Source organism: Pteropus medius, unplaced genomic scaffold, assembly GCF_902729225.1.
Source record: "Pteropus medius unplaced genomic scaffold, Ma_sr-lr_union100, whole genome shotgun sequence".
NCBI classification, from domain to species: Eukaryota; Metazoa; Chordata; class Mammalia; order Chiroptera; family Pteropodidae; genus Pteropus; species Pteropus medius.
The window spans coordinates 2,279,491-2,294,973 of NW_024347791.1; the positions used below are offsets into that span (position 1 = coordinate 2,279,491).

Here is a 15,483-nt window from a genome sequence, read left to right on the forward strand (position 1 = left end):
CCCCGACCACCATCTAATTTCTCCCCTTTCTTTTCACACTAACCCATTATGCCGTACCCTGCCTTCCACCTGTTTGCCCTCAAGGCCATCTGTGGACGTACGCCAGCCCCGCCATCTCTCTTGACTCTGAGCTCTCTGCCATCGACTTTATTCCTACTGTGCTCAGCTTTGTGCTGTATCATCTCGAATTTCTTGAGGCCAGCACTATGCTTCGTGTGGCTCTGTCTCCAGGTTAGACACAGACCTGGAGCTGTTGGCAGCCCTCAGGCTTCGTGCGCGCACACTCACCGACGTGACTGTAGATCTGTTTGCTCCACAGGAGATGGAGCTCCTGAGCCCAGAAAAAGAGAGGGACACACGTGGGAAGGTCTTCTTCCTTCAAGGCGGTCACCCCTTCTGCCCCGAGAGGCAATGTTCATCGAAGTGTTTAAGAGCGTGGACTCTAGAGTCAACTTGTCAGGGTTTGAAATCCAGCCCACCACTCCCAGGCAAGCCATTTAGCATACCTCAGTATTTCCAGCTGTAAAATAGGGGTATTAATAGTCCTTACTTTATAGGTTTGAGGTAAAGATTTTAGAAGGTAATATATGTCAAACGCTTAGAAATATATGACATATAGTATTTGCTCAATGGATACTTTATCATTATTATTACTATCACTATCGTTGTCATTATTATTAAGAGTGTCATCCACAGGGATGAGCCCAGGACTCCAGACAACCATCCCTGGGCTCCAATGACAGGACAGTGACCTGGATTTGGAGCCTGAATGACCCAATTATAATTTATCAATTCCTTTGTTCCTTGTGCTTCCCATTGCCTTGGAAAACTGAGGCACAGAGAGGGCGTGGACCTAGGTCATGTATGGAGGAAGTAAGAGCCTGGATCGAACTCAGGCAAGAATGAGCAGCTCTGCTCAAGTGCCCCAAGCCTTGCACAGAACCTGGCACGCAGTGGCCGTTGGAGTGCCATCGACCTTTGTTTACTGCATGAAGGTTATTTCATTCTTCACCCTAGTGCTCACTCTACATCCTCCCTGAGTCAAAACCATGGAATTGTAGAGTTGGGTGTATGCCTTGAAGGTCAAGTAGTCAGCCTTCTGTTTGACCAATAAGAACAACGGGCCCGGAGAGGCTAAAGACGGGACCACCCGGCCAGATATAGGAAGCTCTCTTGTCCAGATGCTGCCTTCCTGGTGTTTAAACATCTTTGCTGGATGGAAAAAACAGAAGCGTAGAATGGTCTTTCCAGGTAAGTTCTCCAAAGTTGGAGACTCGGGCTTTGATATCTTTCATCTAGTAAATGGGTTTCCTGAGTTCTGTGAGCTGTTCTAGGACATTAATCAAACCCAAGGAGGGGATCGTGGGACCCTCTGGTTTGCAGCCAGTCAGAGGCACAGCAACGACCTGGACTTGTGTTTGGTGTCTGAAGTGGGGGCACCTTACAGGACGGAACCTGTAATGTACGGAATCTCTGGGTAGACAGTGTCTTAGTTGAGTTGAATTCTCAGAGACCTTGTTGGTATCACAGAACTGCTTGTTGGTGTGGGGAAGCTACACACACACACACGCACGCACACGCACATGCACATACATGTACACACACACATTGGAATTGGGTCCAGGAACCCAAAAGACAAGGCTTCCTTGGTCGTCGGCCATTGCTAACATCGTGGAATGGTCGTTCATGAAGACAGCCTCGTTCCCATCCTCCCACTGTGGCTTCATTCAGCGGTGACGGGGAGACACTTTAGTCCAGTGATTTAAAAAGCTCGAGACCAGCAGACTATGAGCTGGTCCTCTTTTTAATACATTGTTTAATTTTGATGTAACTATTTATTATTTATTCATTTCATGAAACAGTAATTCACATAATAGAAAACTTGAAAAATACAGAGAGGCAGAAAGAAAAAGAGAAAAGTAACCAAAATTCCCTCTGAATAAAGAAATCCGCAGTGTGACCTTGCTGTATTTTCTCGCAGTGTTTTTTTTTTTTCCTACACACAGGTTAGAAAAGGGAAGAAAGTGAATATACGATTTTCATTCTGCTTTTCTCACCTAACTTGATAAAATCAGCATTTTCCATGTTAATCTAATGATTTACTCTCACGAACATCATTTGGATGGCTACAGAATGTCTCTCAAGTAGATGAACAGCTTGTATTTAAGCAGTCTCCTAGCGATGGAACATTTTAATGGTGTCCAATTTTTCAATTATGAATTCTGCAATAAAGGGATAATTTCCTCTCAGTAACAGCTTTTCTCAAATCACTGACTTTTCCTTGCACTGGGCACTGGGAAAGTAGATCAGATCTCAGCTTGAGCAATAGACCCTATGACAAAGATCCCATGCAGGGCCTGACTGTAAGGGGGGAGGGGAGGAGAACCAGGTGAGAAGGGGGTGGAGGGGTAGCAGAGCATAGTTTATTTTAAAATCAAGTCTTTTTTCTTTTCTTTTTACTTATAAATGTACTGTGTCATTATATACGATCTGGGAAATACGTGTGTTCTAAACGTGAGCTAACCTCAGTTTAAATTGGCATGAATATTTAGGCTTCTCGGAATCTAACGCCATCTATCCACACAGAAGACCTGGTCTCTTGCAAACCTGGTCCCATTCCAGGCGTTTCTGGAGCCCCTGGGGTTTAACGGGAACCACTGCAGCTCGCCATCTAGCATCGTGGCAGGCAGACGTGCCGCTTCCACGAGTTTTCTTAGTTGAAGATTAGCATTTTGCCTCTGCTAAGCCAAGGTTCCGTGGAGGCAGCTTGACCAATTAGGGCAAAAGGAAAAGGAAGTGGTTTACTCATTTCTGGAGCGTAATGCCTGAGGGAGGTGCTCAGCAATACTTGTGCACTAAATAACTTGATGAATGGCCCCTCGGGCTGGAAATGAACACGGGCAATGTGCAGAGGGACCAGTGAGGTGATGGACAAGGGCACAAGCCCAGACCGTGGGTCCCTGGAGCAGAAATGGAAGGCGCCAGCTTCTCTCACCACCAGAGGCTCCTTCCCCTCCCCCCATGGCTCCACCGCCCAGGAGTAAGTGCACCTCTTAGGAGCTCCCACAGCACCCTGTCCCCTCCTGTCACACCGTTTACCTGTCCTCTTGGTTAATGGCTTACCTGGGGTCCATCCCCCTGCTGGGCCCCAAGTACCATTAGGCTGTTTTTTTTTTTCCACGATGTCCTCAGGGACCTGCGGGGACCTGGTCTAAGCCTGGGCTCCAAGACAGGCAAGGGAAGAGGTGGGCGAGGCCCTTTAGAAAATGAATCCTGTGTCTGTAGTTTACCCCACCCAATCTGCCCTGGGCATTAAGAAGCTAGAACATGGACCCGGAGGCAAAAGTATGTTGCCGCAGTGGAGTCAGAAGTAAAGACCTCACACCTTCAAGCGGCTGCACGACATAATTCCTTGGGGGCCTTTGAAACCACCCGAGTCGGGTACTACCAGAGTTGATGAGGTCCCTGTGCCTGGAGGGAGGACCCACCCACTCACCTGTGTGCTTCGGAGCTTCCCAGGTGATTCTAACGTGCGGACAAGTTGGGGAGCACTTCTTTAGCCCTTGGCTCCTGTCCTGACATCACTTAATTAAAATCTGTTGAATGAATGAATGAATGAGTGAGTGAATTTAGGAGCCTCCCAGTCTTCTGTGTCCCTTTCCAGGGTAGCAGTGGCCTTGCTACCCAGGCCCACCCTGCCCTCTCTGTAGAATTGAGGAGGTATTTTTAAATTCTCCTTCATGTCCCTGGTGGTGATTTTCATTTCATTTTTTAACATCTAGATATTTAACGTCTCTCAATAAGAGAGGCTAGAAATATAAACTATTTTTCAAATAAAAATCCTTTCTGAACTCACTTGAAACTTCACCTTTATCATGAAATGCCACACTCCTGCCATTCAGCACGTATTTATGGCACACCTGCTGCATGCTAGATGCTGGGGACACGTCCCGGCCCACCCAGAGGGTGTGCTCCACAGGAAAACAGGAGGGAGCACCTACACAAACGCATGATTCCAAAACTGTGTGGTCAGTGCTTTGAGAGAAAAGCGCAAGACGCTGGACATTTGGCATGCCCTCCATCCCGCTTCGTCCCTAGGGGAGCTTCGTGGGGACCACGAGCACATCGGCCTTGCCCCCCGTCCTCCCTCTTGGTCCAGTGAGGGGGTCCTCTGTAGCCCTGCCTCAGGATGGTCAGCTCGTAGTGCCAGCTCGGCCGGCTCGGCTCCCGCTCCTGCTCCTTGGCAACTGTCCCCAGTTCCTCAGCCATCTCTGCCCTCGCCCCCTCCTCCAGGGGCTTCCCATTCTGCAGAACATTATTTACATCTTGCATAAGTAAGAAGCTAGCCCCAGCAGCACCCACCCCCTGGGCACCGTTGGCCATGGTCAGAGCTGGGCCTGAACAGCTCTCTGCACCCCGCTGGCTCTCCAGAAGGGCACACGGCCTGTGGCCACGAAATTCCTGACGCTGGCCACGAAGCCAGAGTTGGCTTGGGCAGTCTGGCAGGCACGATGATGCCTGACGCTCCTGATGACTTCAACACCCCTCTGAACACAAACCCCGGCACTTCTGACTTCAGACAAGTTAATCCTCCGACAGCTTCCGGCCGCTGGCGGTGTTGCAATAGCCACCAGTCTGCTGGCTCTGTCTCTGGCTGCTCAACTGCCTGTGTTTTCTAAGACATTTGTCAAAAGGTTGGTGACAGTAGCTGCTGCCCAGGCTTTGCCTCGCTACTGAGAGTATCGGACACCCTCCGCCCGTCATAGGGGCCGGGGCCAAACCCAGGATGGTCACGACTGAAGACACAGAGCCTGAGGAGCTGGCGACCAGACTGGTGCTGGCGAGCGTCCTGTGGGTCTGTCAGCTTGGTCTGTGATAGTGTTAAGTTCTTAGATAGTCTTTTCCAGCTGATCGCTCTGCAAGGGAAAACGTAGGAGAAACGTTCTTTCCTCTGACAGGTCTCCGTCTGGCGTGGACCCTGCTTCGCACCTTATCATCTCTGCACAGCACGCTGGCTTCCTCCCCGTGGACAGTGCACAGCACACGGTCATCCTTCCAGCTCTGGGACAGGCTCACCGGAGAGGCTAAAAGCTCACAGGTCATCCGAGTTCTTGAACCCATGTAGGGAGCAGGGCCCTGGGAATCAAGGTAAAATTGGGGAGCAGTGTGACAGAGGGTCGCTCTCAGGGCCGGACCCCTAGTGGCTGTGTATCTATAGCAGGGCGTCGTGCTGATCCGATTGGTTTAGACTCCCTGTCACTGAGGGCTCACACTCGTACAGGCTGGTCACCCCGTGTCCAAGGATTGCAGGCAAATGCATGCAGCGCTCTCCTCCTTCTGCATCACATGAGAAGTGACAAGCTGGCCTGAGCTCGTCCATCTTGCCCCCTCATCTATCCTCAGTTCGTCAGCTGGAGGCCAGGGTACCCCTGAGATCCGAGTTTGGGTTTACTTTATTTATTTATTTGTTCGTTTGTTTAAAATGCCTACAGCACCTGGTCTTCCTAGGTGGTCTCCCATCCAAATACCACCCAGGCCCAACCCTGCTTAGCTTCCGAGATCAGGCGGGATCGGGCTTGTTCAGGGTGGCCTGGCTGGAGACTTGAGTTTGGCTTTGAAGGGAGGGAGAGGCTCTCTTGGATTAAACCACATCATTAAGTCCATTCTGCCAGGGGCCTCTGCTCTGGAGATCCAGGCCCAAGCCAGGGTAGGAAATACCATCCTGCTTCCCATTGCTGTTGTCCCTTGTGCTGATAGCTCCATCAAGGACAACTGAATAAGGCCAAGTTTAGGCACTTCTGGGGTTCCTGACAGCACAATGGATGACCTCCAAACTGAGCACAAAAGCCTGCCAGTGGAGAGCTGTAGGAGCCAGAGGGATACAACACAGATGTTGTATCCTGAACTGAATGTATGTTCTGATTTGGGGTTCAGAAAATATGGTCCCTGTAGCTAATGGACCCAGGATGATATGCCTCTAATTGTAGGGGTACAAGCAGGGTCTCATGGGAAATAGGGCAGGAGTGGGACTTCAGACCCCCACCTTCACTTTAGAAAGTGGGATCACACACACTCAGGGCCCCGAGTTATTTCCATCTCCAGTGTCACCCATCGTAGGTCAAGACGGTGTATTATGGTCAAAAGAATTTTCCGAGGAAAGAGAGTGGTTACTTGAGTGACTTCCAGTTGGTGCTGCGGTCATGGGGCCTCTGAGGGCTCCTTGGCGCTTCTCTCTCTGCAGCTGGCAATGAGTCCTGGGCCAGAAGGGATGCAGCTTCACCTCGTAAAGAAGAAAACAGACTCCGCTGTCATTCAGAGAGGCAGTGCCTGCATACGGAGCTGACACCTGAGACTCAGACCTGGGAATTCGGAACCGTGTGAGACTCGTGGGGGATGGAGAGCTCGGAGGACAGGATGGAACCCTGGGAAGTGCCAACACTGTATGGGAAATCGAAGAATAAAAAGAATCCTTTAAGACTCTCAGAGGAAGTGGCCCCAGAGGTAGGAGACACAGAGAGAGGACACCAAAAGTCAGTTTCTTCTGGTGTCAAGTCTCATCTCTGTCTGCACTGTAATGTGATGATGCTCAGAACTCTTCGTGTGGACTTTCCGGTGTGAAGATGAATGGTTCAAGTTACCCATTTCTCTTCTTTTGGCAATTATCCGACAAAAAGTGAAACAAGCACCACCTATTAGAAACTAGGGAAAAGAGATTAAAAAAAAAAAAGATTAAAAATCTGCTAGCGGCAATAGGAAGGAGCAAGTTTTGGGGAGGAAAAGAGGAAAGAATGCTGATAATTGCAGATATCAGAAAAAGTAAGCGATGACTACAGATTTCAGGGGCAAAATGTCCCTCTTCAAGGGCAAGGGCACAGTGAAGATAAGGTGTATTTGTGTAGATTGGCACTAAATCTGGATCGGTTCCAAGAAGCAGTGAAGAAGGGACTAAATGAGGAAGCGCAGTGAGATGAGTCATATTTGTAAGGAAGCAGTTTGTCCTTGAGACAGAGAGGAGAGAAGAGTCTGCATTGTGAACAGTGCAAACTGACCTAGTCCTTTGCCTACGGAGAAAAGAAGACTGAACGCTCAAGTAGAAGGCCCTGGATCGGGAAGAGCAGTTCTGCTACCCTAAAACGCAGCCCTGGCTTCTTCCTTATTTGAATCTCCCACAAATAGCTGGTCCATATAAAAAAAAAAGCAAGAAACACAAGGTCTACACAAAAGATATGAACGTAACCATAAAAAAAACAAACAAAACAACAACCAACTCAATTGAAAAAATGAGCAAAGGACTTGAATAAACATTTCTCCAAAGAAGATACACAAATGGCCGACAGCACGTGAAAAGATGCTCAACATCACTGATCATTAAGGGTAATACAAATCAAAGCCACGAGAGACCATATCATACCCATGAGGATGACTATAATCAAAAAACAAAAAACACAGAAAACAACAAATATTGGCAAGATTGTGGGGAAGTTGAAAGCTTCGTGCATTGCTAGTGGGCATATATAGAATTACCGTATGGTCCAGCAATTTCGCTGCTGGGTATATACCCAAAAGAATTGAAAGTAGGGTCTAGAACAAATACTTTCACGTCCATTTTCATAGCAGCATTACTTACAATAGCTAAAAGATAGAAACAACCCAAATGTCCATTATGGATGAATGGCTAAATAAAATGTGGTATATACATACAATGAAATACAATGAAATACATACATATATATGTATATATACACATATATACATATATATGTATGTATTTCATTGTATGTATATATACACATATATATGTATGTATTCTATATATATATGTATGTATTCCATATATATATATACACACACATATATATATATGTATGTATTTCATTGTATGTATATACCACATTTTATTTAGCCATTCATTCATAATGGACATTTGGGTTGTCATATACACACACACACACATATTTGTATGTATATATACGTGTGTGTGTGTGTGTATATATATATATATATATATATATACATATATTTTTTTTGTTTTTGATGCCTACAGCACCTGGTCTTCCTAGGTAGTCTCCCATCCAAGTACTAACCAGGCCCGACCCTGCTTAGCTTTTAAGATCAGACAAGATCCGGCACATTTAGGGTGGCATGGCCATAGTGTGCAATGAAATTTTATTCAGCCTTAAGGAAGAACAAAATTCCAACAGTGCTACAACATGTATGAAACTTGAAGACATTATACTAACTGTTAAAAAAAAAAAGATTAAAGAAGACAATTTAGGTGACATAAACAAACTTTAGGACACTTCATGAAGTGACAGTCTCCATTTGGCTGACCAGATATACTGCATTAATGGTCAAGCGGAGCATTTACGGAAACATGAAAGTTATTTAAGTTCGGGTTTGCCGATGCAGCACACCGGTCAGGAATGGCTCCATCTTGGCCCTAGAAAGTTATTTCAACATAACTAAGTGAAATAAGCCAGTCACAAAAGACAAATACTCAATGATTCCATTTATATGAGATACCTAGAATGGTCAGATTCATAGAGAGGGGGAGTAGAAAGGGTGGTACCAGGAGCTGAGGGGCATGAGGAGTCAGTGTTTAACAGGAACAGCATTTCAGTTTGGGAAGACGAAGAAGTTCTGGGGATGGATGATGGTGAAGGTTGCAGAACAGTATGCATGTGCTCAATGCTGCTGAACTGTACACTTGGAAATGGCTAAAACGGTCAGTTTTATGTTATATGTATTTTACCACAATAAAAAATATATATCATCACAGAAAAAGTAAGACAGTAACAACAACAAGAAAAACAAATGGCAGAAAAATAATACTCACCTGAAAAGTGTTGCCAAAATAGTCATGAAAATTGCAAACACTTGTTTGGCAATTAATTTCTTAAATTCAGCAAAGCGATTTCCTTTACAATGCAAGATCGTAAAACAGATCTGAGGGCTCAAGGAAGACACGGCAAGACAATGGGGAAAAAAAATCAAGGGAAATTGGCGGAGCTTAGGAAAGAAGAGGAGAGAAAAATAAAGCCGTCACAAAAATAAATGCTTATTGGAATTCATGCACGGGAAAAGAGAAACTATTAAAAAAAAGAAAGAAAGAAAGAAAAAAAAGCAACACCAAAGACAGAGGTGAAGAAAGTGAGCACAATGAAGGAAAAACAGTGCTAAAGAAGTTTAGCAAAAATACGTGGAATAAAGGCTCCAAAATATACTCATTGGAATCCCGCCCCCCCCGCCCCCCAAAAAAATACTGAAACGTATGAACAGAATAAATATGGGAGCAACACCTGCAAAAGCTGTAAAGATAGCCATCTTCAGAAAATCTACCAGTGTGTCTGACAATTTTGTCATTTTTATGCCCCAGAATGGCACGCTATTAGTTCTTAGATGCATAGAAGAGACATTTTTATTTATAATATCATAGATTTACTTTTTAGAATTTATCTAGAAACTGATGATGATTACGTCTTATTGGCTTTTTATTAAAACCTACATACTTTTTGTGTGTTAATTCTAAGAAGTACAGACACTTCAGATTAGGGTAAGGAAGAGGACACAAACCCCTTTCGATTCTCTCACCCATGACACATCACTGTGCTAATTAATGTTTCGACTGGCATATTATTTAATAAAGGACTTCGCATCCATTTTCTGCCACATCGTTCCAAACAACCTTGTAAGGTGAGTGCGTGTATGTCTCACATTTTACAAAAGGAAAGTACAGTTTAGGCAGGTGAAGTATGTACTTGGCTCTCTCCCTGGTCATGCAGTATGTGGATGCAGGTGACCAACCCTTTTAGTATTTTTACTTCTGCCCTGGGTCCCCACAACTTACAGGTCTGTGTCTCTAACTTTGGAATTTCAGGCAGACGAGATGAGGTGGCTTTGAGCTGAGTTTCCAAGTGTGCAGGCCACAGCCGACCACTGTTTGCTGTGCTGGCTGGGCAGAGGACAAAGAACTCAGTAAATAAGCAGCCATTGGTCACCAGGTTGGGGGAGATGTGTAACTGTTTTGCCCTATGATAGTTATTAGCTCAAAGGAAAAAGTGTATTCGTTTTGAGACAGAACTGTGTCCAGGACCAGCCCCACTCCTTCCTAATTTTCGATCGAGCTAAGTGATGTTTATGGGGCAGGAATGTGGTCCAGGGTTTCCTCATGCATCGTGCTTCTCAGACTTCATGTGCTCAGGGGTCTCTGGGGATCTTGTCAGATTGCTGATCTGGTTTCAGTGGGTCTTGGAAAAGGTCTGAAATTCTACATTTCTAACCACGTTCCTACGAAGTGCTGATGCTGCCAGTTGTAGACCAAACTTTGAGCAGCTCATCAGCCAGAAGCCATTATCTGGGGACCTATGGCTCTCAAGTTCCAGTCAAGGCTTCTTACTGCGGCTTCGCGGTCCACTTGACTTGACCCCTGACTGTTTTTGCCTTGGCCTCTGTTTTCATTACTGGATAATCCCCCGATCAACAAACGCAAGTACTTGTAATGCATTCACCCTGTTGTGCAACCATCACCACCACGTGAGTGTTGGATATGGCTTCAGTTTTGCAAGATAAAGTTCTGCAGATGGATGGTGGTGATGGTCACTGTAACGCAGGAGCTCCAGGCCAGGTCCCTGCACCTGGGGTAGTCCAGAAAAACCACCAGCAGGTGCAACATGCCGTTTATTACTCACAGCCAGGGAAGCTTCAGCAGCGGCCGGTCGGAACTGCAGGAAAAGGCACCTGGCCCAAGCCAGGCAATGTCTTATCCCCTCGTTGGGGGGAGCCGCTGCCTTCTTAGGCGGATTGGACCCAGATGTGCTGCTTAGTTACAGAAGCAGATAGCATCTTTTCGTGAGAATGTAGGACCAGCGCCTTCTCTGGCGGAGCAAGCAGATAGTGTCCATGGGGACAGCAGATAACGCCCTTGGGAGCAGGCGCTGCCGAGAACTCTGTGCACTGCCTTCCTTCTGGCCGCAGGCAGGACGGCCGTCTGCCTTCTGAGTACGTGGAGGTGCCATGTTCTGAGTTAACTCTACAGTTGCGTAACAATATGTATGTACTCTAAAGTCACTGAATTTAAATGGTAAATTTTATATTATGTATGTTTTACTCCAGTTCTTTAAAAAAGCAAAAGGGAATTGCATGTACCTACTTTAAAAAATAAAAACAGAACATCGTTAGTGCCACGCATGGGTAGGCCGCGTTCATCTAGCTCCCCCAAATTCTACTCTTTTCTTTCTTGAATTTTTATTTATTTATTTTTTCTATTCTTATCTTCAAATGATGTTTTGATCCACCTCTGGACCAAGAGAGGGTACAACCCTGAATTCCTCAGCCTTGTTTCTGGATTCCAAGGCATGCTTCACTGGGCTGGATGGGTTCATCACGTAAGCTCCTCCATGCTTTAGGTGTTAAGACACCCAGACTAAGGGTGGTAGCTTTTACAAATAATATTTTCAGAAGGACTGGACACAGAGAAGTTTGCTGAGCTGCTGCAGGCCAAAGCTATAGGCTGAAACCTGCCCACTGGAGGACTGGCAAAACTCACAAGGTGACCTCACTGGGAGCCCAAGGGGCAGAAGCCACCTTCAGGGAAAGTTTCCGGTGGGAACATCTCATGGGGTTCCCATGGCACTCACCAGGAAGTTGCCCCTGGGGTGATGCTGAACTCACTGGAGGTGATCTCCACTGGCGTTCCACCTGATGGCTGAGCCCCGTGGGAATGAGGCCATGCACACATGCCGAGCAGCCTCTGCCTCCTGCAGAGCACCCTCTACTGACGGAGGCTGACATGGCGCCAGCTGGCAAAGGGGGAAGGTCAGGAGGGTCCAGCTCCAAGTTCACACGCAGTGCACTCGAGGGTGGATTTGGAGCTGAGGTGCAGTAACTTGATAACTGGCAAAGGGACAAAATCTTAATGGCTGCAAATCTGGGTGAAGGTACTCGAGAGTTCTTTGTACTAATCTTGAGCTCTTCTGTATGTTTGGAATTGTTCTTAAGTTTAAAAACTTAAATAAAAGAACGCTTTTAGCTGAAACTGGACAAAAGACTTTGGGGAAGGTGATTTCTTTGACTTCCGAAACTGCATTGGACTCTACAAGAGAATTTGCTTTTGGACTCTGATGCTTTTGGACTTCAAGAGATTTTGATTTCTTTGAGTTTTTAGCTCCCAAGGGCATCGCAATTTGATTTCAGACTACTTCCTTTAAACTTTAATTTGCAAGGAGATCGAATTTTAATATTTCTCCCTGGGAAATTTGCAATGGAGGGAGTTTGTATGCAATATAAGGTTTCTTCTCGTTGGCCTTTTGCTATTGGACTATCTTTATGCTGAATCTTGATCTCATTGCAAGATCTCTGAAGAGCTATATTGGACACGGCTTGATAGCATTTGGGGTGGGAAATGGGAAAAGAGAGACCTTGAGATTAATTAACGTTCTGATCTAACCCATTCCAAAACCTCTTGGCAGAAAACTTTATACTGCCCAACAGCAGACCCAGGATGATTCAGACGGAAGCGACTGGTGCCGAGCCAGTAGCTGGATGAAGCTGGGAGCGGGGCTGTTCCTCTGGAAGATTGATTGCCACCGCTGACCATGGATGTACGGTTAAATTCAGTGCATTATTAAAAGGTTAGGCAGTATTGGGAGAATCACTTATTCCCTACTCTGGTTTCCATGTGGAGGACTTCCACCTCAGTAACACCCCTGGCCTCCCTCCATTCTCTTGCTTACCAACTCCAAGGAAGCGTGAGCAAGTTACATGTTGGGCAATTTGTCCAAAGGGCACTGGCATGGATTTGGGACCTGCTGGCCTTCTGAGAGTGTTTGGGATGCTGTGCTCCTTCGCTTTACAGGGCTGGCCCCGGTGTCCAATACTGCATGTGGCAGGGGGCCAAGACCATCTACTCAGGAGTGAAGTATCAGCAGGCCAACTTGATCGACCAACACAAAACCACCTCTTCCGACAACTTTAATCAAGCCGATACGTTCATGTGCACATGCCTCTGCCTCCCGGTCTACTTCATCGGTTCCGAACTTGAGCGCGAGAAAAGAAGTGCTATTTACTATCCCCCGAAACCCAATTCATCCTTCGATTAACTTCATCTTTTTAATGTTATTGTCTACATTAGGGCTGTCCAATAGAACCATAATGCGAGCCCCATATATAATTCGTCCAAAATGTTATCATTTCACATGTGACCAATTAAAATTATTAAAATTATTAATTCGATATTAAATATATTTTTTCATACTAGGTCTTTGAAATCTAGTGTATATTTTATACTGATAGCACATCTGAAATTGGACTTGCCACATTTCAAATGCTCAACGGCCACAAGGCTTGTGGCTACCATATTGAACGGTACTGGTCTGTGTGACCTTACCTATCAGTGAAAGGAAGCCTAGTTTTCCATTGTGTTTTTGTGTAGCTGAATTATAACTATGAATTAAGAATATTTCTCCCTTCCTTCCCCTCACCCCCACCACACACCTCATTTTCTCAAGAGACTAAGGGAGGGTTCAAATTGCTTTCTAATCTACTTTCCCCCAGGTTGCTATTTCTTTGAATGTAGCTTTGTGCATCGACTGAAACACGATGCCCTTTGGGTTTTCTTTTGATCGAAAGTTAGATTTTAGATCCAAGAGAGTATGATTTATAGGTGATAACAGCTTGCACTTGGTCACAAATTTAAGGGCCACCTGGTGAGGCTGGACCAGGATGAGCCAGAATGATACATAAAGGTGCCCGGAGACCACCCATAGCTAGTCAGATGCTAATGGATCTGGGTAAGTGAGGTTTCTCAACCTTAACTGGAGTCTGTCCCCACTTCCCCAGCTATCCTGGGGTTCAGCTTGATGATTGAGATCCCTAATTTACTTCCAGTAAGGGAGGGCAGATCATGAGCCACACTGTTGATCACCTGCTTGCTGCTGTTGGCAGAACAAATTCAATGGCCACTTCGGAAGGCTTAACATTTGGAAAAGCCTTGAACTTGTGTTGGTTGTGGTATCAAGCGGCAGCTGAGAACTGATAGCTTCGTTTTCATCGGGGCATGTGAATATGTACATCTTCCTCATCTTAATAAAATATAGATTACATATCAGCGCTGATGGGTTTCTCAGAACCTGTGGTCTGCCTCACCATGGTGGAGGGGCCCCATGAAGAACCCCACTCAACCCAAAAAAGAGGAGAACAGTGGTGGGTGGGGGTGGGGCCGGGATGCTCCGAACAGCATGGAGAATTAGTGGGCTTTGCTTGGTGAGGAGCGCGAAGATTTCACTAGCAGGGAGATATAACGAGGCGAAGGCATTTGTTCACCAGATCTCCAGATGGTGTAGGAGGTGATGCTTCACAGTAGACCAGAGAGCAGCTTGGAGTCAAGGGCATGGCTGAGAGTGATGCAGGACGGGGTGACTCCCCTCGAGTGGGGCCTCAAGTCCTGCACTGAGAGAGAGGGTTCTTGACCGAGCGCAGGAAAGACATTAGCGCCCGCCAGAGTTAGAGACAAAAGGAAAGTTCACCAGAGAAGGAATAACGAACACTCCACAGACAGCGTGGTCTCCAGTCAGAGACAGAGAGTGAAAGAGGCTGAGAGGCGTGGAGAGGGATCGAGAGAGCGAGAGGGAGACCCCAAGTGTTCCGGGAATTTCGTTTATATGTGATGCTTAGTTTCTGTGAATTACATTTTAAAGACTTCGTTTACCTGTCTTCCTTTGATGATGTGGGTCTGTAATGTGAAAGCATGGGTATGCCGTGAAAGGCATGCTTGCGATCCCAGCCTTTGCTCCATAGGCTCCCCGTGGTTTTGGCCGTGGGGGATGAATGGTTGGGTTTCTGTTGTATAGGGTACGACTTAAAGACTCGATTTTCCCTTCACTGTGTGGGCAAAGGGTTTGTTAGTCATCCGAGCAGCGATGTTCCTTTGTTCTGTAGGTTTCCTTGTGGTCTGCAAGTATGGCTGATCGGCACATTGCAGACTCTGCATATAGCTCGATTTAATGTTGAGTTCCCATGCCTCCTCCCCGTTAGGAGGCAGAGGGCAGAATAGCCGCTTAGGCTGTGAGTCAGGAAGGGTGTCAAGGGGCCAGAGAGAGGGAGAAGAAGAGTCAGTTCCAGAGATTCTCCCCTCATGGAGGGGAGTCTGGGAACGAGAGAAGTCGGCGAAAAGGGAAGAATAAACTTTTCTCGCCTCCTTTGACATGGGCTCAAATGCTTCGTTAAGGATTTGAACTTCTGCCAAGGGTATTTTCTCCCAACCTTAACTGGAGTCTGTTCCCACTTCCCCAGCTATCCTGGGGTTCAGCTTGATGTGAATGGGACACGACAAATCCACACCCCGATGGAGTCGTGGCTTGCTTTCAGGTTACACGTGTGTCATGGCTGAAGAAATCAAAACTCATACATGAGACCAGACAAACAAGTGTCAGAGATGGGTTTCAAATCTCTGTTCTCTGATTCATTCTTTTTTTTTTTTCCTTCCAG

General features: G+C 46.3%; 1 protein-coding gene and 2 pseudogenes across 1 annotated transcript; all 3 read right to left on the bottom strand.

The window, feature by feature from the left end:
• Nucleotides 1-3,997: 3,997 nt before the first annotated feature.
• Nucleotides 3,998-6,700, bottom strand: APOL5 (apolipoprotein L5). The gene is given in 7 exon segments (XM_039877816.1): nt 3,998-4,177; nt 4,180-4,403; nt 4,406-4,713; nt 4,715-4,859; nt 4,862-5,004; nt 5,006-5,136; nt 6,044-6,700. Coding segments are annotated over 6 exon segments (1,116 nt in total). The 5' UTR covers nt 5,122-5,136; nt 6,044-6,700.
• Nucleotides 5,484-5,602, bottom strand: LOC120615341 (uncharacterized; annotated as a pseudogene).
• A 1,335-nt stretch (nt 6,701-8,035) lies between the features above and the next one.
• LOC120615248 (uncharacterized) lies at nt 8,036-8,154 on the bottom strand (annotated as a pseudogene).
• Nucleotides 8,155-15,483: the final 7,329 nt, after the last annotated feature.